At 39.1% G+C, this 25,464-nt stretch overlaps 2 protein-coding genes and 1 pseudogene across 2 annotated transcripts; 1 reads left to right on the forward strand and 2 right to left on the reverse strand.

Annotated features, from left to right (window-relative positions):
- Window positions 1-512: 512 nt before the first annotated feature.
- LOC102252579 (olfactory receptor 7A10-like) lies at window positions 513-1,352 on the reverse strand. The gene has a single exon (XM_005864001.2). It carries the CDS (start codon window positions 1,335-1,337, stop codon window positions 513-515), a length of 825 nt encoding a protein of 274 aa, XP_005864063.2. The 5' UTR covers window positions 1,338-1,352.
- Window positions 1,353-7,267: 5,915 nt separating this feature from the next.
- LOC102252876 lies at window positions 7,268-13,706 on the reverse strand (annotated as a pseudogene).
- Window positions 13,707-21,003: 7,297 nt separating this feature from the next.
- On the forward strand, window positions 21,004-21,927 carry LOC102253171 (olfactory receptor 7A10-like). The gene has a single exon (XM_005864002.1). The coding sequence runs from the start codon at window positions 21,004-21,006 to the stop codon at window positions 21,925-21,927; it is 924 nt and encodes a 307-aa protein (XP_005864064.1).
- Window positions 21,928-25,464: the final 3,537 nt, after the last annotated feature.

Below are 25,464 nucleotides of genomic sequence, written 5' to 3' on the forward strand. Positions count from 1 at the left end.
TAGAAACATGTGTTTTGATAGACAATTTTAGCCAGTGGCTATGGTAGGCATGTGGACACAGAGATGAATAATAGAATGAAGAACATAAAGCCAGGAGACCAACTATAAAACATACTAGCATGTCAAAGTCTACATTATCAAGAAAAGCAGTAGAGGTAGTGCTATAAAATATAATGATGAACAAATAAGTGAAAACTATGGTCTCAGAGTTACCTCTAAAATAAAGTTATACAAATGACCTTAGTAGCCAAGTATAATTTTGTCCATAGGGGTAGTATAATTCATTACTATTCTCTCAGGAAAACAATAGAAAAATTACTTGGAATGAAATATGTCATAAGATAATAAATTATGCTAAAGTAATTCATATCAACCTATGAGATAAATGAGAATTTCCAATTACATATGGTCCAAATATTGGATTAATTTGTGTCAGAACTTCTGGTCCTGAGGATTTGAACCCTGAATTCCTGGGCAATTCTTCAGCCTAGTACAGGTGGCCCATGAAAAGCTTACCTGTCAAGGAGTCTTTCCAGGGCCCTCTTTATGTCCTTGTTCCTCAGACTGTAGATGAAGGGGTTCAGCATGGGTGTGACCACTGTGTACATCACCGAGGCTGTTGCACTTGAGTGTGAGCTCCGGGAAGCAGCAGAGCTGAAGTATACTCCTAGGAGCGTGCCATAAAATAAGGAGACAACTGAGAGGTGAGATGCACAAGTAGAAAATGCTTTATACTTCCCCTGAGCTGAAGGGATTCCACGTATGGAGGAAAGTATCTTAGAGTAAGAGTAAAGGATCCCTGCAAGGGAACCACCACCTAGTAGCCCAGCTGTAAAATACATTATAATGTTGTTAAGAAATGTGTCAGAACAGGCAAGTTGGAGCACCTGATTGAATTCACAGAAGAAGTGTGGGATTTCCAAGTCTGAACAGAAGGACAGATGCAACACCATTAAGCTTTCTACCAAGGAATTCAGGACACTCATGATCCAGGACAGCAGAACCAGCAGTCCACAGAGCCGGGGGTTCATGATGACCATGTAGTGCAGGGGGTGGCAGATGGCCACAAACCGGTCATAGGCCATCACAGTCAGGATAAAGTTGTCCAAGCCAGCAAAAAGTATGAAAAAATATATCTGTGTGATGCAGCCTTCATAGGTGATGACTTTGCTCTGTGTCTGGATGTTCCATAGCATCTTTGGGATGGTGGTGGAGGTGAAACAGATGTCTACCAAGGACAGGTTGGAGAGGAAGAAGTACATGGGTGTGTGGAGGTGGGAGTCTGAGCTGACAGCCAGGATGATGAGCAGGTTTCCAAACACAGTGACCAGATACATGGAGAGGAAAAGCCCAAATATGAGGGGCTGCAGTTCCAGTGCCTGTGAAAGTCCCAGAAGAAGAAAATCTGAAATTTGTGTACCATTGTTTCGTATCCTGTGTTGGAGGACGTGGCTACCAGAAAATAGAAAAAATAAATAAATAATTTTCACATTAGCAGGCATTAGTAACTGAGAAGAAATGACATTTTTATGTTTTAGGATAAGGAAAATTATTTCCATTTCTGATGTGTGATTTATTCCCCATTATGGTATCTCTATTGGCCTTTCTCAATAGAATTTCCTATTCTACCATCAACCTGTTCTTCAAAAATAATGTTTATTGCTGCTTTATTGAGAATATCTTTTATGCATTTGAGAAATATATATTGACCATAGACCATATTCCAGGCACTGTTCAGAGTATGACATGCTGAAAATTGGTCTTCCATCAGTTAATTGTCAGCAATTAGTTCAATGTTTACTTCTTTTAACATCAGAAATTAGTCATTATTTTGTTAATCAGGTAAACAACCATAGGCTGGTCCTATCAAGAGACCTCTGGTACATGCCCTTGGCTTTGACTCTCTCTGACACTTTCCTGTAGTACCTACTGGACCTTTGGACTCACCTGCTTGGGAACTCTGAGGGGAAGGTCTCCATGGGAAAGTCCAACCTCCTGGATGGGTGATGATGGAGACTGAAGCTCTCTGCCCAGACGAGACAGCAGGAAGGAGGCAAGCACAGGTCTCCTAGACAAACTTAGGATTCCAAAAGCAACAACCAGGTCCCATCCAGCCCAAGGTCACACATGCTGAGAGACTGGAGATGAGGAGATATTTACAGCTCCCTATGTCTGCTCATTAGGTGCATTTCTGTCTTGTTACTGCAACTTCTAATCACCTGATTTCCCTGTGGGTCTGGGCAGAAGGGAATGTTTTTCTGGAGATACTGTTCCCAAAAGACAAGCTTAAGATTCAAGTGAGTCCAGTTTTTACTAGTTCTTTCCCATTACATTTGTTGGGTTTCAGAGGACTAACATTTCAGCACCTTATCTCAACCCTGATTTAAAATTTTTTCAAATTTAAGACTGAGGATGTAGTATGGATTAGAAAACTTGAATCTCCAAATATTGACTTTTTATAGGGACACAGCCCCTAATATCTACAGATAATTGCTATTTTTCTTTTCAACAAAGGGGGAAACTAAGTTCCTTTGATGTAAACTTTGTGTGTTACACACTGGGCTTCATGACACATTAGCCAAAACAATTTGGCATTTCCTTCTTATATCACAAGTTAAGAGCTGTCATTTAATCCCCTCACTATGAAATATTTGTTGATTATAAGAAACATATTTCTATTATTTTACATGCTAATCTAAGCTTAGAGTAGGAAAGTAAATAGACTCTTCCCTGTATCCTCCAGAAAATTTCTAGCCCTGCAAACATCTTGATTTTAGCCCACTGAGACCCATTTCCTGTTTCTGACCTCAGGAATTGTAACAGCATGAATGTGTTTGTTTTAAATCACTTTTGTGGTCATTTTACATTAGCATTAAAAAGTGAATAAACCGCCCTAACTGGTTTGGCTCAGTGGATAGAGCCTCGGCCTACAGATGGAAAGGTACCAGGTTCAATTCTGGTCAGGAGCATGTACCTTAGTTGTGGCCACATCCCCAGTAGGAGGTGTGCTGGAGGCAGCTGATCGATGTTTCTCTCTCATGGATGTTTCCAGCTCTCTATCCTCTCCCTTCCTCTCTGTAAAAAGTCAATAAAATATATATATTTTTAAAAAGTGAATAAATCTTTATTCAATAAAAATTTTCCTAAAGAAGCTGAGATCAAGTGGCTCTATTCATTTATTTAGCCTCCCCTGGCTAAAGGCATTTTGCGTTGTAATTCCCCCTTAAGTAAAAGAAATGTGAAATCGGTTTGGAGATATTCAGGCTCTTTAACTGGTAGAGAATTTCTTATTGCATAAATGTAAATGTGCTCCAGATTTTGATGCCTTTGAGGCATTAACATAGGAAAAGCAATTCATCATTTAAGTTCATGTCTACCATTTACTTTAAATCTTCATGTCTAAATTTCTACATCGTTTAATTTTGTTAATTCAAAAATTCATTCTTTTCATTTCTATCCTCTTTAAATTTCTCTTAAGTTTCCTTTCAACGTGAAATATGTGATTATAAATGAATCTATGTTTGTGTACATATATGTTGGTGTGTTTGTTTGAAATAAAAATGTATATGAATAAGCACACACATACATACACACTTTCAATTGGAATTTTTTATTTTGGCTCAATGAAATATGGCCATATATTTTATTTATTGCTTGCAATATTCCTCTGAAGTTACGTTTACTATCCCCATGACGAATGTTGCAAGCAATAGATGAGATATATGGCCATATTTCATTGGAAATTTAGGCTTAGGTAAATTAAATGTTTAACAATTACTATAAGAAGCCATTAAATTTTATTTTGTACTTTCTTGACAATATGCAAATGGAAACATGAGGTAGACTGCAATTTTTGTATGACTTTTATTCATCAAATAGTGGATTTTTATCATGTTTAGTTTACATTATGTAATTATACTTTAAAAAAATGGAAGGAAAATAGCCTAGGATCTATAGCTCAGGTAGCGGATTCACACTGAGAAACGGTAGGAGTATCTCTTTTCACTGGAGAAAAGTACGTTTCATGGATATTGGAACTACGGAAGTAAAATAAAACAATTCATATTCAGTACTATTTGTTTTCTTTAAAATAGAAGATAAAATTAGATATAAAAATAAGGTAAATGTTATGCCCAGATTTCAAGATCCCCAAAGACCACAAGGGAGCCGAGTCTGATGCAAAAGCAAAGAGCCTTTATTCCAGCTCGAGCTTGGTCTCTCTGCCTCTACCGACACAGCGGCAGCATGCGAAGAGCCCCGAGTCCCAAGCGAACAAAGATTTTATAGGGCTTGGGGTTGGGGGGTGGGGGCACACTCGGACCACTTATTTGGCTGATTATGGTTGGTTGGGTGAGGGCCGGGAGCTAGTGACGCAAGGGCAGGGTGTGGCTAAGGTCTGGTTACACAAAGACAGGGGGTGGTCAGCATACTCTTGGCCTTGGGTTAGTTTCCCTTGCATTCCCATTGGCGGATTTAAGGGCAGGCTGGGTAACTGACACATTCTGTGGTTTTTTCTTGGAAGAGAGGTCATGTTAGGGACACAGCTTCACAAGATGGAGGATACAGTATAAGATGGAGTCAGTCCCACTTTGTCCTTTCATTAAACTGATGACATACTGCTTCAAAGGAGAAGATCACCATGGCCACACACAACATCATGAATGAGCCTTAGAAATACATGTAGAGACTCACAGCTGACTACAGTCTCACAGGGAGACTGGCAGAGCTCAGAAAAACTCCATAACATGCAATCTCACTTAGTAATAATGGCATTATATTTAATAATTTGCTTGTAGGGTGGCTTGTCATACAGTAATAGCTTAATGATATAATAATCAAAGTAAATATAAGGGAGGACACTAGTTATCTGTTGTTGGTTGTTGTTTTTTTTGAAACTTGTTTTTTTTTCTGAATTATAAACTGTTTTAATTAACTGATAAATATTGAACTTTGTAGCCTATAAACAAATAATACATCTCCTTTTTAAGCACCCATGGAACATTGACAAAAGTCAGTTAACTTCTTAGCCACACATTTCAAAACATCAGAAGAAAAAATTCAGATATATTCTCTAACTACAAGGCCATAAAACTCAACTACATAAAAACTTAAATGGGGGAATTCTTAAAGCAATCTCCTCAAGTACAACTTGGTCAAAAGAGAATTATTCAAACTACTATTTAAAAGATTACCATGAGTCCAACTGGTGTGGCTCAGTGGTTGAGCATCAACCCATGAACCAGGAGGTCACGGTTCAATTGGTTTGATTCTCAGTCAGGGCACATGCCTGGCCTCGGATGTGATCCCTAGGAGGGGGCATGCAGGAGGCAGCCCATCAATGATTCTCTCTCATCATTGATTTTTCTATCTCTCTGTCCCTCTCCCTTCCTCTCTGAAATCAATACAAATATATTTAGAAAAAAAATTACAATGACAACTCTATATGTGAAAACTCAGGGTGTAACCAAAGCTGTACTCAGATGAAAAATATCCTTAAAATTTTTCAGTTAAAAAAAAATAAAGCATGAAAAGAAATTGAATTCATTAATAGAATAAAACAAGCTTCAGGGGAGCAGATTCAGTTTATAACAAAAACAAAGTCAGGAATTAATGGATTTAAAAACAGAAAAATAGAATTTATAAATCCAAACCATACCAATGTCTAATAAATCTAATCAAGAAAAAAAGTTAAGAGACACAAACAAAATTAGCCATTTCACGGGAGAATAACACTTTCTTCCCCTAAATATATATTTATTGATTTTAGAGTGAGAAAGGAAGGTAGAGGGAGAGATGGAAACTTCAATTGGCTGCCTCCTGCATGCCCCCCCCATTTGAGATAGAGCCTGAAACCCAGGTATGTGCCCTGACCAGGAATTAAACCTCTCAGTGCTTGGGACAACACCCAACCAACTAGGACACTTACCATTTTTATTTTATTTATTTCTTTTAGAAGACAGCATTCATTGTTACTATGTTAGTTTATTTAAGACAACTATATATAAAAACTTATTGGAGGTTCATTTCCCTGTAACCAGGAGAGGTGGAAAGAACACACATGTGTGTGTGGAAAAACTGGCGACCCTGTGTCATACAACTAAACAAGAATGCAATTTCTCTCTTGAGTCATTCTTTGATCATAAAGGATGAATATTATCCTGAGCACAATACAGATGTATAGTGGATGGAACTGATAATGATCACTTACCATCCTGTCCATTCTTATGAAAAATTTAGAGGGGGGGAATCTATATTCTTTATTTTAATAAAAGAGTCACATTATAGGAAGCACTGCAAATTTTCAACCCAATAAAATATAGAGAAACACCAACCAGCCTTCAATCTTATGTATATACCCCTTTCCAAATGGGCATCATTCCTCCATATTTCAATGAATAGATGCATAGCATGAAGAATAAACATTTTACTTAATAATACAATGTGTGATTTAAAAATATGCTCCATCATATTGAAATTCATCTGTGATTTTAAGGTGGTATTAGGTCAACTTATTTATTAAAATTTATTTTTCAATGAAGAGCCCCCTTGGAGAAATTGATTTGATAGTCATTTTGTAAGTGGCTTAGGTAGGGGTATGAACACTGAGCTAAAAGAGAACAGGATTCCAATGAGGAGAATAAAACCCAGTGACCAGCTATTAAACACACTAGTATGTCAGAATCTACATTATCAGGAACAGCAGTTGAGAATGATATACAAAGAAATGTCAGTCATAAAAGTGAACAGCAGAGGTCTCAGATTTTCCTCTCATACAAAACTGTATAAATTGCCTTGGTCATTAAATGTAGTTTTTCCATAGGAGTAGTGCAATTCAGGATGATTCTTTTAGTAAAAAAATTATTTGGTATGGTATATGTCATTTGAGAAAAATTATTCTAAAAATATCCATACTGTCTCATTAGGTAAATATAATTTTCCAAAATATCTGATCCATAATGGAAATAAATTTGGGAAAGTAGAAAAACCACAAAGAGAAAAGCTGTTGAATAACTGAGAGAGCACAGAACTTAATTGAGTTACATATGTTGAATAGAGAAGATGAGGTTAAAGAAATAGAAATTCCAGGAAATAAATGGAAAGAGCAAGTTCTGCTTCCATAGTCTGAAGATCATCATGATGTGTGACTCTGAGCCTTTGACCTCTGCCATCATGGGCACATCTTCAGTCTTAGGACAACTGGCCTGTTTGTAGTTTCCTTCACAAAGAATGTCTTCAGAGCCTGTTTGATGTCTTTATTACTGTGACTTTACATGAAGGAGTTCAGCATGGGTGTAACCACAGAACACATGACCCAGGCTGTGGCACTTGAATGTGCATTGTGGGTAGCAGCAGAGCTAAGGTACATAGCTAAATTCGTACCATAAAATAAGGAGACAATTGAGAGGTGAGACACACAAGTGTTATACTTCTCCTGAGCTGATGACATTCCATTTGTGCAGGGCACTAATTTAGAATATGAGTAAAGGATCCTAGAGAAAGGACCAGCACCAAGCAGGAGAGCTGAAAAATACATCACCATGATAGTTAAAATTGTGTCAGAACAGGCAAGTTTGATCATCTGACTGAGTTCACAGAAAAAGTGAGGGATTTCCATGTCCATGCAGAAGGACCATCGTAATGCCATTAAGCATTGTAGGAAGGAGTGCAGGACATTCATGATCCAGCAGATCAGAGCCAGCAGTCCACAGAGCCGAGGGTTCATGGTGACCATGCAGTGCAGGTGGTAGCAGATGGTCATAAAACAGTCATAGGCCTTCCAAGTGAGGAAGAAAACATGCATCTCAGCAAAAAGTATGACAAAATACATCTGAGTAATGCAGGCTTCATAGGTGATAACTTTGCTCTGTGTCTGGTTGTTCCACAGCATCTTTGGGAAGGTGGTGAAGGTGAATCAGATGTCTAGCAAGGGCAGGTTGGAGAGGAAGAAGTATGTGGGTGCTGGAGGCTAGGAACAGTAGTTAGCATAATAAATGCAGGAGGTCCATCAAAAGGTTGATGGACACCTTCAGCAGGGCTGAAGATCTGCATATGATTGCCTGCTGCCAGACAGCTGAGGGAAGTTTCCTCCAACCTGATGGTCCTTTATTGTTTACCAGGCCTTACCTTTGATATGTATATCTGCTTTGCTAGAGGGCAAAATGTGTGAATAAAAAGCCTTGGGTGCAGAGATTCTACTGGAACTAAGTTTCCTTCTGGCCCTCCAAAATGCCTTTCAAATTTATATTTCTTGTCTAGTCTCTTTAATCCATTTATGCACAGCCCCTTTGCCAGATTTCTTGAACCCTAGTAGATGCTGAGAACGACTCCACACATGGGTGTGTGGAGGTGGGAGTCTGAGCTGATGGCCCGGATGATGAGTAGGTTTCCCAACACAGTGATCAGGTACATGGAGAGGAAAAGCCCAAATATGAGGGGCTGCAGTTCTGGTTTCTCTAAAGATCCCAGAAGAAGAAATTCTGAAATTTCTGTAACATTCCCAGGTTCCATGTGGTGAAGGTGACTACCAGGAATGCTAAAAATTAAATCAGGAAATTCCTATAAAATGATAAGCTAAAGTCATGTGGCATAAAAATATCTAAGTGTATCTCTTATAATGAATATATATTTTAATATGTTTTTATTGATTTTTTTTTTAGAGAGAGAGAAACAAACACTCATGAGAGAGAAATATTGATGGGCTGCCTTCTTCACACTCCCTACTGGGGATCCAGCCTTCAACCCAGGCATGTGCCCTGACTGGGAATCAAACCAGCAACTTGTAGGTACATGGGAGGATGCTTAACCAAGTGAGGCACACTGGCCAGAAAAATTAATAAATATTTTATGAGGGTATAAATGACAGTTTTTAACTGGTGATATAAGTATAAAATCCTCATTATTTTAACAAATATGTCAGAAACCCAAAGAGTGTGGCGCCCTGGATTGCATCTCAAAGGAGCCAAGTTTTGCCATATTGAAGAGGAGAATAGCAATTTTCCAGACATATCAGGTCAGTGTCCCACCCCCAATCAGACTTTGAAGAAAAAGGGAATTCAGGGATGGGATACGGTAGTAGGTCTTTCAACCTCTAGAAATCAGGCGAGACCAAGACAAGGAGTCATAATAACTGAGTACACTTGACTTACAACCTGGTCACCTGGGATCAGAGAATCATTAGGAAAATTTTCCTTTCTGCTTATTCCAGAGGCCCAGAGGGAAATCATGTGCTTAGAGGTTGGAATAACACAAGGGAAATGTGCCTGATGGGCAGGTATAGAGAGAGCTGTAGATATCTCCCCTGTGCAGGCCTCAGCCTATACAGCGCTGGGGGACAGGGTACGGCTGCTGCTTTTGATTCCTAAGCTGGCTCAGGGACTGATGCTTCACTCCTTCCTGCTGTCTCATATGAGGACAGAGCTTCAGTCTCCATCATCAACCATCCAGGGAGCAATTCAGACGTTCGAACAGAGTTCTTCCTCTCAGAGACCCATCCAGGTGAGTCTGGGAGCCCAGCAGGTACATCAGGAAAAGGTCAGCGAGGATGGAACCTGACAAATTTCACCTAAGTCACCTGGGAGCCCAAACAGCCTAGACCAGAGATAAGAGCTCACTGTGTTGGCATTTTGTGTTAAGAAAATAATTTGTAATTAAGTTAGGTAATACATTAAGAAAGATGTGTTTGTTTGAATCTGTATGATAAGGACCATAGTTAACAATAAAGTGATAAGAATGGGAGTCCAGTTTCATGACACTGTAGAATGAGTGAGATGCATAAAATGATTGCGGTAAAATGAAAATGTATCTGGAAAGATTTATTTTTCGGTAAGAAGGTGATAGAAAATTAGTTCAGACGAACAGTGCAGTAAAGTGAGAGTCTTTTTATTAAATTTCAAAAATGGTGTGTATTTGAGCATGCTTTGTATTTATTGAAAAGATCCTGACCAGTCAGGGAGTTGGTTCCTTGCAACAATAATTTGTGAGACATTCATTGCAGTATCTTCTTTCATGCTGGGTATTCGTGTGAAATAAGCATTTAATGAGTTTGGAAAAGACTACTAAATAATTTTACTTTGATTAATTATTTATTATTGGCAGGGCAGCATATATTCTTGGATTTGTTACCCATTGACTTTCTCTGTTGGAACAATTGACAGGAATTCCTACCCCCACACTCAGCCTTTCCCCCAGTTGTCTCTAAAAGTAATGAGAAATTCTGGCATGCATTCTGGGAATATAAATTGAGGACTTACCATCTTCTAGACAAAGGTGTAGGGTGCTGAGAAAAAAGTCACCATAGTTATATAGATGGAGAATTAAAGTTCACCCATTGTACCTTAACTCTTAATGCCACAGAGGCAGCACAGTGACTTTACATTTATGCAGTGAGGTCTTCACTGTACCAGCTGAGGGGGGAATGTCTCCAATCTAGTTAAAAATGTTTTTCTACTTCATGTGTGTTTTTAACATAAAATGCCCTTACCCAAGAGAAGCTAATGAATGAAGAGGCCTAAACTCGGCTCCTCAGACAAATGTTATAGAATAAATGTCTATATTATAATCCTATAGCTGCTGTAACATATTCCCATACTAGTTGCTTGAAAGAAACAAACATATGCTCTTACAGTCTGGATGTCAGAAGCTTGAAATGAGTCTCACTGACTAATATCCAGATGTGTGCAGGGCTGGGGTCCTTCTAGATTACAGTGATGGCAAACCTATGACACCTGAACTCATTTTTTTGGTTGATTTTTCTTTGTTAAATGGCATTTAAATATATAAAATAAATATCAAAAATATAAATCTTTGTTTTACTATGGTTGCAAATATCAAAAAATTTCTATATGTGACACGGCACCAGAGTTAAGTTAGGATTTTTCAAAATGCTGACACGCCGAGCTCAAAAGTTTCGCCATCACTGTTCTAGAAGCTGAGGAGAGGATCTGTTCTCTCTGATGCCTGTTAGTGTGGCTGGCTGCCTGCATTCCTTGGCTCATGTTCCTTCTTCCATCTTCAAGCCAGCTGGGTAGCATTTTCAAAGTCTCTCTGAGTCCAGTTCTTTTGTCTCTCTCTCGTCAACATTAACAGAATCATTGTGGTTACCTTAGTCCCAAGACAACTGATTAACATGCCTGTTCCGTCTGCTACTCTAGTCCTCCTCTTGCTATAAAATATATCATATTTGTGTGCTTAGAGGTGGGAATAACAAGAGGGAAATGTGCCTGAGGAGCAGGTAAAGATATTTATAATATCTCCTCATCTCCAGTCTCTTAGGGTGTGTAAACTTAAGCTGGGAGGAGCACGATTATGTTTATTTGTCATTATTCTGTCTGTTTGGAGGCCAATTCTGGCTGGAGACTTATACTTCACACCTTCCTGCTATCTTGCCTGTGATCAGAACTTTAGTCTCTATCATCAACCATTCAGGGAGGAATTCAGATGTCTCCACAATGACCTGCCTCTAAGAGATCTTATCCAGTCGAGTCCAAAACCCAGCTGACCCTGCATGAGAGAGAGGGTGACAGAGAATGGAAGCCAGGAACATTTACCTTTTGTCACCTGAGAGCCCATTCTACTTAGTCCAGAGGCAAGAGATTGCTGTGTTTGTTTGCTTGATGAATCAATGTATTTATTTCAGTGGCTACATACAGTTCATAGAGTGACTGCTACTCACACTTTTGATGGGCCTTTACACTCTTTATCATTAAACTAGAGGCTCGGTGCAAGGTATTCGTGCACGGGGGGGGGGCGGGGGGTCACTCTGTCCAGCCTGCACCCTCTCGCAGTCCTGGAGCCCTCAGGGGATGTCCCACTGATGGTTTAGGCCTGGGGAGGGGGGAGGAGAGGGCCTAACCTGGCAGTTGGACATCCTTACCGCTGCCGCAGAGGCAGGAGAGGCTCCTGCCACCACTGCTCTGCTCCCCAGCCATGAGCCCAGCTTCTGGCTGAGTGGTGCTCCCCCTGTGGGAGCGCACTGACCACCAGGGGGAAGCTCTTGCATTGAGCATCTGCCCCCTGGTGATCAGTGCGGGTCATAGCCATTTGGTCAATTTGGATATTAGCCTTTTATTATATAGGATTGCTGTCATATCAATGCTATAAAATGTTTAATTTATTAAATTCAAAATGTGATTCTGATCAGGGGTGATTTTGTCCTCCATGAGACATCAAGTAATGTCCAGAGAGACTGGTGACTGTCATACTGGAGAGGGGTGGGTGGAGGCAGGGTTGTTAAACAACTTCCAATTCACAGGACAGACTGCAGCACAGAGCGCAGTCTGTCCCAGAATGTCAACAGTGCTGAGGCTGAGAAATTCTGAGTTAAATAACATCACTATTTGGACAGCATCCTGTCATTTGCAAATAATAACAGTTTTACTTCCTACTTTCCAATTTGGATGCCTTTTACGTTTCCTTCATGTCTGACTGCTGAGGCTAGGACTTCCAGTTCTATGTTGAATAAGAGTTGTAAAAGCAGACATCCCTGTCTTCTTCCTGTTCTTAGAGAAAATTTTTTCAGTTTTTGCCCATTGAAGATGATGTTTGCAGTAGGTTTGTCATATATAGCCTTTATTACGTTGAGGTATGATCCCTTTATTCCCACTTTGTGAGAAATTTTACCAAAAATGAGTTTTGGATTTTTTCAAATGCTTTTTCTGCAACTATTGATATGATCCTGCGAATTTTGTCTTTCGATTTGTTTGTGAATATTCTACCAGCCTTGCATCCCTGAAATAAATCCAAAGTGGTCATGATGTATGATCTTTTTAATACATTGCTGAATCGGATTTGTTAATATTCGCAGGATCGTATCAATAGATGTTTCTTGATGAGTTGGGTCAAGGTGCATCAATCTTGTTTATCTTTTCAAAGAACCAGCTGTTGGTTTCATTTATCTTATTAATTATTTTTTTAGTCTCTATGTCATTTATTTCCACTCTGATCTTTATTATTTCCTCCCTTCTACTTACTCTGAACTTTTCTTCTTATTCTGTTTCTAATTTTTTAAGTTGTAGGGTTAGATAGCTTCTTAGAAATTTTTCTTGTTTCTTCAGGTAGGCCTTTAAAGCTACGAACTTCCCTCTCAGGGTTGCTTTTCCTTTATCCCATAGATTCTGGGTTGCTGTGTGTTCTTTTTCATTTGTTTCCAGGAATTTTTTTTCTTTATCTCATTGGTAGTCCATCTATTGTTTAATGAAATGGTCTTAAGCCTCCAGGTATTTGAAGGTTTTGGGGTGTTTTTATTGTAGTTGATCTCTAGTTCATGCCATTGTGATTTGAGAAGAAGCTTGATATGATTTCAATTCTCTTAAACTTCTGGGGACTTATTTTGTGTCCTAACATGTGGTCTATCTTTGAGAATGACCCATGTGCACTTGAGAAGAATGTATATTTTGCAGCTTTTGGGTGGAATGTTCTATAAATGTGAATTAAATCCATCTGTTCTATTGTGTTATTTAAAGTCGCTGTTTTCTTTTGATTTTTTTCTACAAGATCTATTCAGTGATGTCAGTGGAGTGTTAAAGTCTCATACTATGATTGTATTACTGTAGATTTCTTTCTTTAAGTCCTTTGGTAGTTTTTTTTTTTCAATATTTGTTTTTTCCTACATTGGGTGCATATAGATTTACCAGGGTGATATCCTCTGGTTGTGTCAATCCCTTTAGTGTTATATAGTGACCTCCATTGTCTCTTGTTATGGCCTTCATTTTGAAGTCTATTTTGTAAAATATGAATTTGGTTCCCCAGGCCTTATCTTCATATCCATTGGCAGGGATCCTGTGTGAATCATTTTTTTAAAAAATATATTTTATTGATTTTTTACAGAGAGAAAGGGAGAGGGATAGAGAGTTACAAACATCGATCAGCTGCCTCCTGCACAACCCCTACTGGGGATGTGCCGGCAACCGAGGTACATGCCCTTGATCAGAATCGAACCTGGGACCCTTTAGTTTGCAGGCAGATGCTCTATATACTGAGCCAAACCGGTTAGGGCTGTGTGAATCATTTTTTTCTGAGCTGGGTCTTTTGTAGACAGTATATATTTGCATCATGTTTTCTTATCCATTCAGCTACTCTATGTCTTTTGATTAGAGCATTTAATCCACTTACATTTATGGGTTTTTTTTCTTTATTGTTTAAGGTATTACATATGTGTCCTTATCACTCCATATGCTTATATGCATGCATACAAGTCCTTTGGTTGATCTCTCCCCCTTACACCTCCCTCCCCTAACTTCCCTCTGAGGTTTGAGCATCTGATCAATGTTTCTCTGTCTCTAGATCTGTTTTTGTTCATCAGTTTATGTTGTTCATTATAATCCACAAATGAGTGAGATCATGTGATATTTATCTTTCTCTGACTTGTTTATGGCTATTATTATATTTTTAAATATATTTTATTGATTTCAGAGAGGAAGAGAGAGAGAGAGAGAGAGAGAGAAACATCAATGATCATCAACGGTGAGAATCATTGAACAGCAACCTCCGCACATCTCCTACTGGGGATTGAGCCCACAACCTGGGAATGTGTCCTTGACCAGAATCGAACCTGGGATCCTTCAGTCCCCAGGGCAATTCTCTATCCACTGAGCCAAACCAGCTAGGACCATTTATGGTTATTATTGATAGGTACTTATTTATTGGCATTTTAATTCTTTATACCCATGTTTCTCTATTTCCTCTCATCATTATAGTAATCCTTTTTACATTTCTTGCAATGCTGGTTTGGTGCCGTTAAACTCCTTTAGGCTTTGTGTGTGTGTGTGTGTGTGTGTGTGTGTGTGTGTGTGTGTCTGAGAAGCTCTTTATTTTGCCATCTATTTTGAATGATAACCTTGCTGGATAGAGTAGTGTTGGTTTCAGAACCTTGCTTTTCATTATTTTAATAATTCATACCATTCACTTCTTGCCAGTGTTTCTATTGAGAAATCAGCTGACAGCCTTATGGAAACTCCTTTGTAGAAAACTAACTGTTTATCTCCTGCTGCCTTTAAGATTATTACTCTGTCCTTGAACCTTTGCCATTTTAATTAATATGTGTCATTGTGTAGGTCTCTTGAATTCATCTTGATAGGGACTCTGTGCTTCCTGAACTTGCATGACTTTTTCCTTGAACAGGTTAGGGAAATTTTCTATCATTATTTCTTCAAACTTGTTTTCTATCCTTTTTTCACTTTCTTTTCCTGCTCTACCTCTTTGATGTGTATATTGTTACATATGAAGTTATCCCAAAGTTCCCTTAAACTATCTTCATTATTTTAAATTCTTTTGTCTTTTTTTCTGCTTCATACAGCTTAATTTCTATTTTTTTCAGTGTATTCTTGATGTCACATATGGGGTTCTTCATTTCTATTTTTTAATCTTTATTTTTTAGAGTATTATAGATGTCCTGCTTTTTTCTCCCCATTGTTCCACTCCACCCAGTTCTCACCAAGCCCAAGGCCTTCACCACCCTATTGTCTGTGTCCATAGGTAATGCATATATGCATGTAAGTTCTTTAGTTGATATATTCCCACCCTCCTCACCTGGCCCTTTCCTTCTGAGAGTCATTAGTCTGTTCCATTTTTCCATGCCTCTGGTTCTATTTTATTCACCAGTTTATTTTCTTCATTAGATTCCTTGTTTGTTTATTTTTATTTTTAGATTAAGTTGTTGATAGATATGTATTTATTGCTATTTTATTGTTCATATTTTTATATTTCTTATTTTTCTTCTTCTTCTTCTTCTTCTTCTTCTTCTTCTTCTTCTTCTTCTTCTTCTTCTTCTTCTTCTTCTTCTTCTTCTTCTTCTTCTTCTTCTTCTTCTTCTTCTTCTTCTTCTTCTTCTTCTTCTTCTTCTTCTTCTTCTTCTTCTTCTTCTTCTTCTTCTTCTTCTTCTTCTTCTTCTTCTTCTTCTTCTTCTTCTTCTTCTTCTTCTTCTTCTTCTTCTTCTTCTTCTTCTTCTTCTTCTTCTTCTTCTTCTTCTTCTTCTTCTTCTTCTTCTTCTTCTTCTTCTTCTTCTTCTTCTTCTTCTTCTTCTTCTTCTTCTTCTTCTTCTTCTTCTTCTTCTTCTTCTTCTTCTTCTTCTTCTTCTTCTTCTTCTTCTTCTTCTTCTTCTTCTTCTTCTTCTTCTTCTTCTTCTTCTTCTTCTTCTTCTTCTTCTTCTTCTTCTTCTTCTTCTTCTTCTTCTTCTTCTTCTTCTTCTTCTTCTTCTTCTTCTTCTTCTTCTTCTTCTTCTTCTTCTTCTTCTTCTTCTTCTTCTTCTTCTTCTTCTTCTTCTTCTTCTTCTTCTTCTTCTTCTTCTTCTTCTTCTTCTTCTTCTTCTTCTTCTTTCTTCTTCTCCTTCCTCTTCTTAAAGAATACCCTTCAACATTTCATGTAATACTGGTTTGGTGGTGATGAACTCCTTTACCGTTTTGTCTGAGAAGCTCTTTATCTGACCTTCAATTCCAAATGATAGTGTTTCTGGGTAGAGTAATCTTGGTTGTACGTCCTTGCTATTCATCACTTTGAATATTTCTTGCTACTCCCTTCTGACTTGCAAAGTTTCTGTTAAAAAAATCAGCTGATAGTCATATGGGTGCTTCCTTATGGGTAACTAACTACTTTTCTTTTGCTGCTTTTAAGATTCTCTCTTTGTCTATAACCCTTGGCATTTTAATTATGATGTGTCTTGGTGTGGGCCTCTTTGGGTTCCTCTTGTTGGGACTCTCTGTGCTTTCTGGACTTGTAAATGTATCTCTTTCACCAGGTAGTATTCTTCATTTCTGAGTGGTTCTTATTCATGGTTCCTATGTCCTTTTTCATGTTGATGAGTTCCCACTAAGTTCCTTGTGGTTCCCATTATGTTTCCTGTAGTTCTCTCTAAGTTCCTTGAACATCCTTATAAATATTACTTGGAACTGTATATCTGATAAATTGCTTGCCTCCATTTTATTTAGCTTTTTTTTTCTGGAGGTTCCTACTTTTCTTTCATTTGGGGATTGTATCTTTTCTCCCCAAGCTGTTTCTTTGTGTTGGTTTCTATGTATTAGATAGAAATGCTTGATTCCCAGTCTTCATGGGGTGGTCTTTCAAAGGAAGTGTCCTGTGGGACCCAGTAGTGCAGCCACCTTATCTCCTGAGCTGGATGCTCTAGAAATGTCCCTTGTTTGTTTGTTGTTGTTGTTGTTTGTTTGGGGGGGGGTAGGGGTAGTGGGAGGGCTGTTCTGTTGTAACTGGATCTTGATTGTTGTTATACCATTTGTGGATGGGATCCACCCTCAGGCTGGCTGAATGTGAAGCTCAACCCTGATCACATGTGTGAGCTGTTTTACAGATGCTGATCCAATAAAATTTGAAAGAAAACAAAAACATACAAAGGATCCAACAGCAATGAAAACAACCAGAATAGAAAAAAGAATGAGAAAAGAGATCAAGAAGAATAAAAGAATAAATAAGAAAAAATGAAGAAGATAAAATAACATGAAAGGAAAGAAAGGAGTAAACAAGAAGATAAAGAATAAGAAGAACAGTGAAAAAGAGAAGAAAGAAAAAGAAAGGAAAGCAAAAAATAAGTGAACTAAAGAAAGAATAGAATACAAAGGGAAAGAGAAAAATAAGTGATGTGAAAGAAAAAATAATAAAGCAATAAAGAGAAAATAATGAAATAAAAAGACAAAGTGGAATTCATTTAGGCAGAGTTTAGTGAACTCCTGGGATCTCCCTTTGTATCCTTCTCTTGTGTTGCCTGAGGATAACTGTTTTGTATGTTGATTCTGGTAGGGACGTTGGTGCTAGCCAATGTCGGAAGCTCTCCACATTTGGTTCTCGGCAACCTATTTGAAGCTTGAAGTGATCCCCCCTTTGTGGCTGCCTCCACTGAGCTTGACTGTGCACAGGAAGGACAAGCTACTCTCCAAGGTCAGCTGTATGGCTGCATGGGCCCCAAAGGTGGGTCAGCAAACATCCCAAGGCACTTTGGGGTCCGACTTGTCCCTCCATTGCCCACTTGCTATCACATTTAGTCACTGAAAAAATTGTTTCTGAAAGGGCTGTTGGCAGAATTGGGAAGATGGGACCTCTGTCTCTCCCATGAGGGAGAGGTGCCATTCAGACTTCAAAGAAGATGGTGGGTGTGTTTCCCTGTCCCAGAACCACACACCTGAGACTCTCACAAAATACTCTCGAACTTACTAGTAATTCATTCCAGAAGACTATAGGAGAAGAGATTTGTTTGAAAACTGAACCATTTTTTCCTCATTAGAAATAATGTAAATTGAATTACTTTGTTGCAGACCCCCAAATGGTTCCCTGTTTTAACCTTTCTTATATACAGTACATGTCTACAGTACTGTACAATCTATAAACCAACACTTATTTTCTTAATTTATTGAACCACCCCTTACTAGCCTTAAATGAATCACTTTTATCACTCATTCCAGGGGTGCAGTATTCACTTTTCCACATATCAATGCTTCTAAAATGCAGTCACAGGCTAACTGCTTTTCTTTATCCAAATCAACAGTTTTTCTACCTCTTCAATTGCCTATGATCTTTGTTTTGTGAGCACTTTTATGCCCTTAGCAACATCAGCACATCTGATGGTCACTTTAGGTTTTAAAATTGCACTAATTATCCATTTCACCAACAACAAAAGCAAAACAAAATAAAAACAACAAAAACAACACCAACAACAAAACTACATGAAAATATTCACAGCACAGTCAACTTGACTCTCATTCTCTCCTTTGTTCGTGTCTTGCAAGACGCTTTTGATCATGCACAAAATTTGCTTGGCACTCAAGACATGGTTTCTCTGAACAACTTGGTCAAGAACCGAATTGTTCGAGTTGGGAGAACCGAGGTTAGACTGAATTTCCCTAACCTTGCAGGGCGAATCCACTCATACGCAGGCCAGTGGGGTCTGCTAGAATTCAGTAATTTCTATCAGCTCTTCCATGAGGGGGAGGTGACAGTCAGGTTCTTAGGAAAGTTTGGAGAATGGCCTTGACAAAGCCAGTCACTGATGCTTCCTGAGTCTGACCAGACCTATAGGTTGGGCCTCTGCAGCTGAGGGGAGGGGCTTGTACCTCTCAGGAAAAATGGCTACTGCAGAACTGGGGAGGAAGACTGAGCCCTGGTATCCTGGAAGCTACTCTCCATGTCTCTCCCTAAGGCTTCTAATTCCAGACATTTCTCAGGTGACTCCAGTCTGCACCATCACTCCCAACTCCGCTGAAGCCAGGGTGAGTGGCTGTGAATGAAAATTCTGTGCTCTGCCCCTTCAAAAACAAAGTGGCTTCCTCTATGGAAAAGAGTATGGAGTTTTCTCAAAAAATTAAAAATGGAACTCCCATTTGATCCAGTGATCCCACTTCTAGGAATATATCCTAAGAAATTGGAAACACCAGTCAGAAGGAATTTATGCACCCCTATGTTCATAGCAACACAATTTATAATAGCTGGAGTATGGAAATAGCCCAAGTACCCATCAGCAGATGAGTGGCTAAAAGTGGTACATTCAATGGAATACTACACAACTGTAAAAAAGAAAGAACTCTTACCATTTGCAGCAGCATTTAGAGTGTTATGCTAAGAGAAATAAGCCATTCAGAGAAAGGTAAGCAACACATGATCTCATTCATTTGAGGAATATAATGAACCAAATAAAATGATGATCAAAAATAGACCCAGAATCATAGAAGCATGAAACAGACTATTGAACCTCAAAGGGAAGGTGGGGGAGAGTGAGTGGGTGGGTAAGAGATTAACCAAAGATTTTGTATCATATATGCATAACCCATGGGCACAGACAATAGGGTGGTGAAGGCCATGGGTGGGGGACAGGAGTGGGCTAGAAGAAGTCAGTGGAGGAAGCAAGGGAGCATATGTAATACTTTCAACAATAAAGATTTTAAAAATAAAAATATATAAGTAAATAAAAACAAAGTGGCTTTATCTCCAGCAGGCTCCATCGCCCTCTGCTGGTAGAAGCCCTGCTGCTTTTCACTGATGGATGCTATGTGGGCAGGTGTTCCTGGCTCTGGCCCTGGAAGTTGGGGAGCCCAGCCTGGTGTACAGGCCTCTACTCTCAGAGGGAAACCCCCACAGCTGAGATATCCCTCCTTATCTTGGCCTGCCCCTCCCGAAACCACAGCCTTCTTGTCACTCTCAAGGTGGTTTCTGCCCTTCCTTCTTAATAGTCTCCTCTTCAGCTACTCTTCAGTTGGTAATTCAGGGTGAATATTCCCTAATTTAGTTTTATTGCCAGTTTTGTTCTGGGAGGAACTGCAAGAATAATCTCCCACATGATGCCATCTTCAAACTCTGGAGCCTTCATTTTCTAAAACAACAATCATCCTCAGGGCCTTTGTACTGGCCATTCCTTCTCCCTGGGAAACACTTTCCCACTTAGTCTCTCACTCAGTCTTCATTGAGGATTGTGTTAAAGTGTCAGCCGCTGGCAAGTCTTGGCTAAACTCTATAAAAAAGAACACCTTCTATCCACTCTCTCCATTTAATGTGATTTACTTTTCTTTATAGCATCTTCACCATTGGATGTGTTATATTATTATTTTTATTTGATTATATCAATGCTCTATCGTTAGTTTGTAGACTTTTGTTTTTAAGCATCCCATACCCTGAACAGTGCCTAGAACATGGTCTATAGTCAATATATATTTCTCAAATGCATGAAAGATATCCTCAGTAAAACAGCAGTATACATTATGTTTGAAGAACAGGTTGATGTAAGAAAAGGAATTTCTAATGAGAAATGCCAATAGAGAAATATTAATGGAGACCAGATAACACAACAAAAATGCAAGTTATTATCCTGATTCTCAAATATAAACGTGAAATTTACTCTCAATTACTAATGCTTGCTAACATGAAAATTAATTTTTATCCCTCTCCCTTCCTCTCTGTAAAATAATCAATAAAATATATTTAAAAAAAATATAAACGTGACATTTATTCTCAGTTACTAATGCTTGCTAAAATGAAAATTAATTTTTAATTGTTTTTTGTAGTCAACTCCAATACATGGAACCAGGCAATGGTACACAAATTTCAGAATTTCTTCTTCTGGGAATTTCACAGGCACTGGAACTGCAGCCCCTCATATTTGGGCTTTTCCTCTCCATGTACCTGATCACTGTGTTTGGAAACCTGCTCATCATTCTGGCCGTCAGCTCTGACTCCCACCTCCACACACCCATGTACTTCTTCCTCTCCAACCTGTCCTTGGTAGACATCTGTTTCACCTCCACCACCGTCCCAAAGATGCTGGTGAACATCCAGACACAGAGCAAAGCCATCACCTATGAAGGCTGCATCACACAGATGTATTTTTTCATACTTTTTGCAGTGTTGGATAACTTTATCCTGACTGTGATGGCCTATGACCGGTTTGTGGCCATCTGCCACCCCCTACACTACATGGTCATCATGAACCCCCAGCTCTGTGGACTGCTGGTTCTGCTGTCCTGGATCATGAGTGTCCTGAATTCCTTGTTAGAAAGCTTAATGGTGTTGGGTCTGCACTTCTGCTCAGACTTGGAAATCCCCCACTTTTTCTGTGAACTCAATCAGGTGCTCCAACTTGCCTGTTCTGATACCTTTCTTAACAACATCGTTATGTATTCCTCAGCTGGGCTGCTAGGTGGTGGTCCCCTTGCTGGAATTCTATACTCTTACTCTAAGATACTTTTCTCCATACGAGGGATCTCATCATCTCAAGGGAAGTATAAAGCATTTTCTACCTGTGCATCTCACCTCTTAGTTGTCTCCTTATTTTATGGTACAAGCCTTGGAGTTTACCTCAGCTCTACTGCTACCCAAAATGCACACTCAAGTGCAACAGCCTCGGTGATGTACACTGTGGTCACACCCATGCTGAACCCCTTCATCTACAGTCTGAGGAACAATGACTTAAAGAGGGCCCTGGAAAGATTCCTTGGCAGGTAAGCTTTTCAAGGACCAACTATACTGGGCTGACGAATTGCCCAAGAATGCAGGTTTCAAGCTTCAGGGTCAAAAGTCTGACAGAGATTAATCCAATTTTTGGACCATAAGGAATTGGAAATATTCATGTATCTTATGCATTAACATGAGTTACTTTAGTATAATTTATTCTCTTATGACATATATTATTCCAAATTTTTCTTTTGCTTTCTTAAAGAATTGTCATGAATTTTACTACCTCTATGGACAAAACTATACTTGGCTACTAAGGTGATTGGGCGGGCCCCCCACAGGCACCCACCTTGGCTGGCCTGGGGCCTGTGCCTGGGGGCAGCTCCTGCATTGAGCATCTGCACTCTGGTGGTCAGTGCATGACAGAGCAACTGGCTGTTCCACCACTTGGTCAATTTGCATATTAGGCTTTTATTATATAGGATATATATATATATCCTTTACACTTAGGAATATCTTCAATCTTTATAATTAAAGGATGAATCTCATATGCCTGAGAGGACCCCACCCCCAAGAGAAAAGTCATGAGGGGCTCCTAACATCTGCCCCCAACCCTCTGCCACTCCCAGACCCAGGGCTGCTTCCTCGGCTGCACCAAGGGCTGCCCTGCACTGTGCATAAAATGGAGCCCAGGAGCCCGGGAGAGGAGCCATCTATCCTCCATTCACTCTGGAGCTGGAGGAGGAGAGTAGAGGCCTGGAGAACACAACATGAACAAGTTTACTTCATTGCAGAAGGATAAGCTGGGTTACTTTATGATCTTCACACAACCTAGTGAAAAACCAGCAGTAAGTTGCCTGTCTCAAAATGACTGGAAGTTAGATGTTGCAAGAGACCAATTTTTTCCAAAATCCTGAACAGTATATATGAGACAGTGTAAAAGGATCATTGGACAGGAAGAAGTTAAAACATCTATACACTAGATACAAAAATCATCAAAGTAAAAATAAAATTGGAATAGATGGCATACAGCAGTTCACTTTTAATTTTGCAAAGGATACAGGACAAAAAGGATTAGATCTAGGAATGGCCATTGCCTACTGGAATTTAGTGCTTAATGGAAGCTTTAAATTCTTAGTTTTTGTTGGGACATCATAAACAATCACTACCAAAAGATACCTGGAATTTTCTTTAGACTTTAGTGCAATGATTGCAGATGACATGTCTCATTATGATGAAGAGGGAGAATGGCCTGTTCTCATTGATGATTTTGTGGTATTGGCACACCCTCAAATTGCCAGGACAAAAAGTACAACAGTGTACATTAAAGGAACCTTCTAGAATGGTCTGCATAATAAATACAATTAAAAATTGCAAGTCAATTTCTGCTGGCTGGACTGAACTGAATTCAGATCACTCCTTCTGATTAGACTTAAGGTCCAAACAAAACTTTACAGATCATCTAGTACCATATCACATTTCACTCATCTAATGTTGGTTTGGGCTTGTCTTCTAGTCTGGGCTCCTCTAACCATTTAAAACTTCAACATTGTGGATTTCATCTTATATCTGTGGATCATCATACTTTATTCTCCCAGAAGCTTTATGGTGATTATTTTGAGGTTTCCATTCTTACACAAAGCACGATGCTGTCTTCATTAGAAAGCAGTTTGGCCTAAGAAGTAAACATGAACATTACAAACAACTTCTAAAAACCTCTGAAATGTATGCTTTAGGCTATTTGCAAAGACTATGCTGATAGCACTTCCAATGGAGTCATATATTTAAGTGTACCAGATCTGGAATGGTATTTTGGTGTGGGGGAATTTTTATTTCCTGGCAAATCACATTTAATGTTAATGTGAATAGAGGATCTGAAAAACAAAAACAAACAAACAAACAAAACAAACTGTCAAAATAACCAAAGTGAAAAATAAAAAATAAAGAGGATTAATTGCCCGGGAGTGGAAATTCTGCCCAGTCATGTGAATAAGAATCATGGATTTTCCTACACAAACATGCATGACCTCCCACCCTGTCCTGACTAGAAGGAACCTCAGTGGGGGCACTTTCCTACAGTTACCTGAAATACAGTTGAATATATTTGAATAACAGAATGATTTTGAATGCTGTCCTCAAATTTCAGTACAAATGTCAAAAGTAAGAAGTTGCAGATTATTATAATTTACCTCAGTTCTTCTGTTCTCTTTAATTATAGTATCAATTCACTATTGCTATGTAACAAGCCATTGTTGCAGATTATTATAATTTACCTCAGTTCTCTTCTGTTTAATTATAGTATCAATTCACTATTGCTATGTAACAAGCCATCCTAAAAGCAAATGGTTTAATACAATTCCTTTATTTTCCAATGGGTTTGTGTAGTGGTGAGGTGTTCTGATCTCTGCTGGTCTCGTCATGAGTCTGCATCTGTTCTCTTTAATTATAGTATCAATTCACTATTGCTATGTAACAAGCCATTCTAAAAGCAAATGGTTTAATTCAATTCCTTTATTTCCCAATGGGTTTGTGTAGTGGGGAGTTGTTCTGATCTCTGCCGGTCTCCTCATGAGTCTGCAGTCAGCTATGGGTCAGCTGGGGTGTCTCTGCTGACCTTTCTAATGTATGAGGGGCTCAGCGATGGTGACTGATCTAGGGAGGGCTTGGCTGGAATAAATGAGCTCTGTCCGAATGTCCTCTCCTTCTCTGGAAGGCCCCCGAGGTTTGTTCACATGGCTCAGCCAGGGTTCCGAGTGAGAGTGGGACACCAAGGACATCAATACACCCAGGCCTGTAACCAATTTAAAGGACACCAAGGACATCAATACACCCAGGCCTGTAACCAATTTAAAGGACACCAAGGACATCAATACACCCAGGCCTGTAACCAATTTAAAGGACACCAAGGACATCAATACACCCAGGCCTGGTAAAGCCAACTGTTCCTTCCACCATATTTTATTTTACCAAAACAACTAAAAAAATCCTAAGTCCAGCCCAGATTGAAAGGTGGAGAAAAAGACTACACCTCTGGATGGGAGAAGCTCACAATCACATTGACAAAGACATGGAAAGAGAAAAGAATGGGGGCCACATCTGCAAACTGACTGTCACTTGAGTAAATTTTAATTCAGTAAAGTTTTATTTATACATCTGTCCTCAATGGCTGAATGATCTTAGAGAAGGAAGTGAGAGTAAAAATTATGTTTAATGAGTAGATGTGGAAGTTCTACTCTTGAGGGTCAGGCCCCTCCAAATGTAAACATCTCCCCTCTGCAGCTTGCCTCCCGCTTATCATTTCTAGGCTAAAAAAGTAAAACTTTTCCTTCCTGATATCTCCTGTCCAGGGACTTAACTCATTGGTTAACAGAGCTAGAGAGCTGTTGCTTTCCTGATACTATCTTTTTTGACATCCTCATGTAGACATTGCTTCTCTTTTTATTGACCTGCCCTTAACATATTCAAAATGATTTCCAATCTGATACTTGTATTTGTTGGGGATGGATTCTTTGTGGAAGGAGGTGGCCTTTGAAATGCACATACAACAGAGAAATAAGTATTTGAAAGAATAAAGTTACTGACATTATG

Source organism: Myotis brandtii, unplaced genomic scaffold, assembly GCF_000412655.1.
Source record: "Myotis brandtii unplaced genomic scaffold, ASM41265v1 scaffold1834, whole genome shotgun sequence".
Taxonomy (NCBI): domain Eukaryota; kingdom Metazoa; phylum Chordata; class Mammalia; order Chiroptera; family Vespertilionidae; genus Myotis; species Myotis brandtii.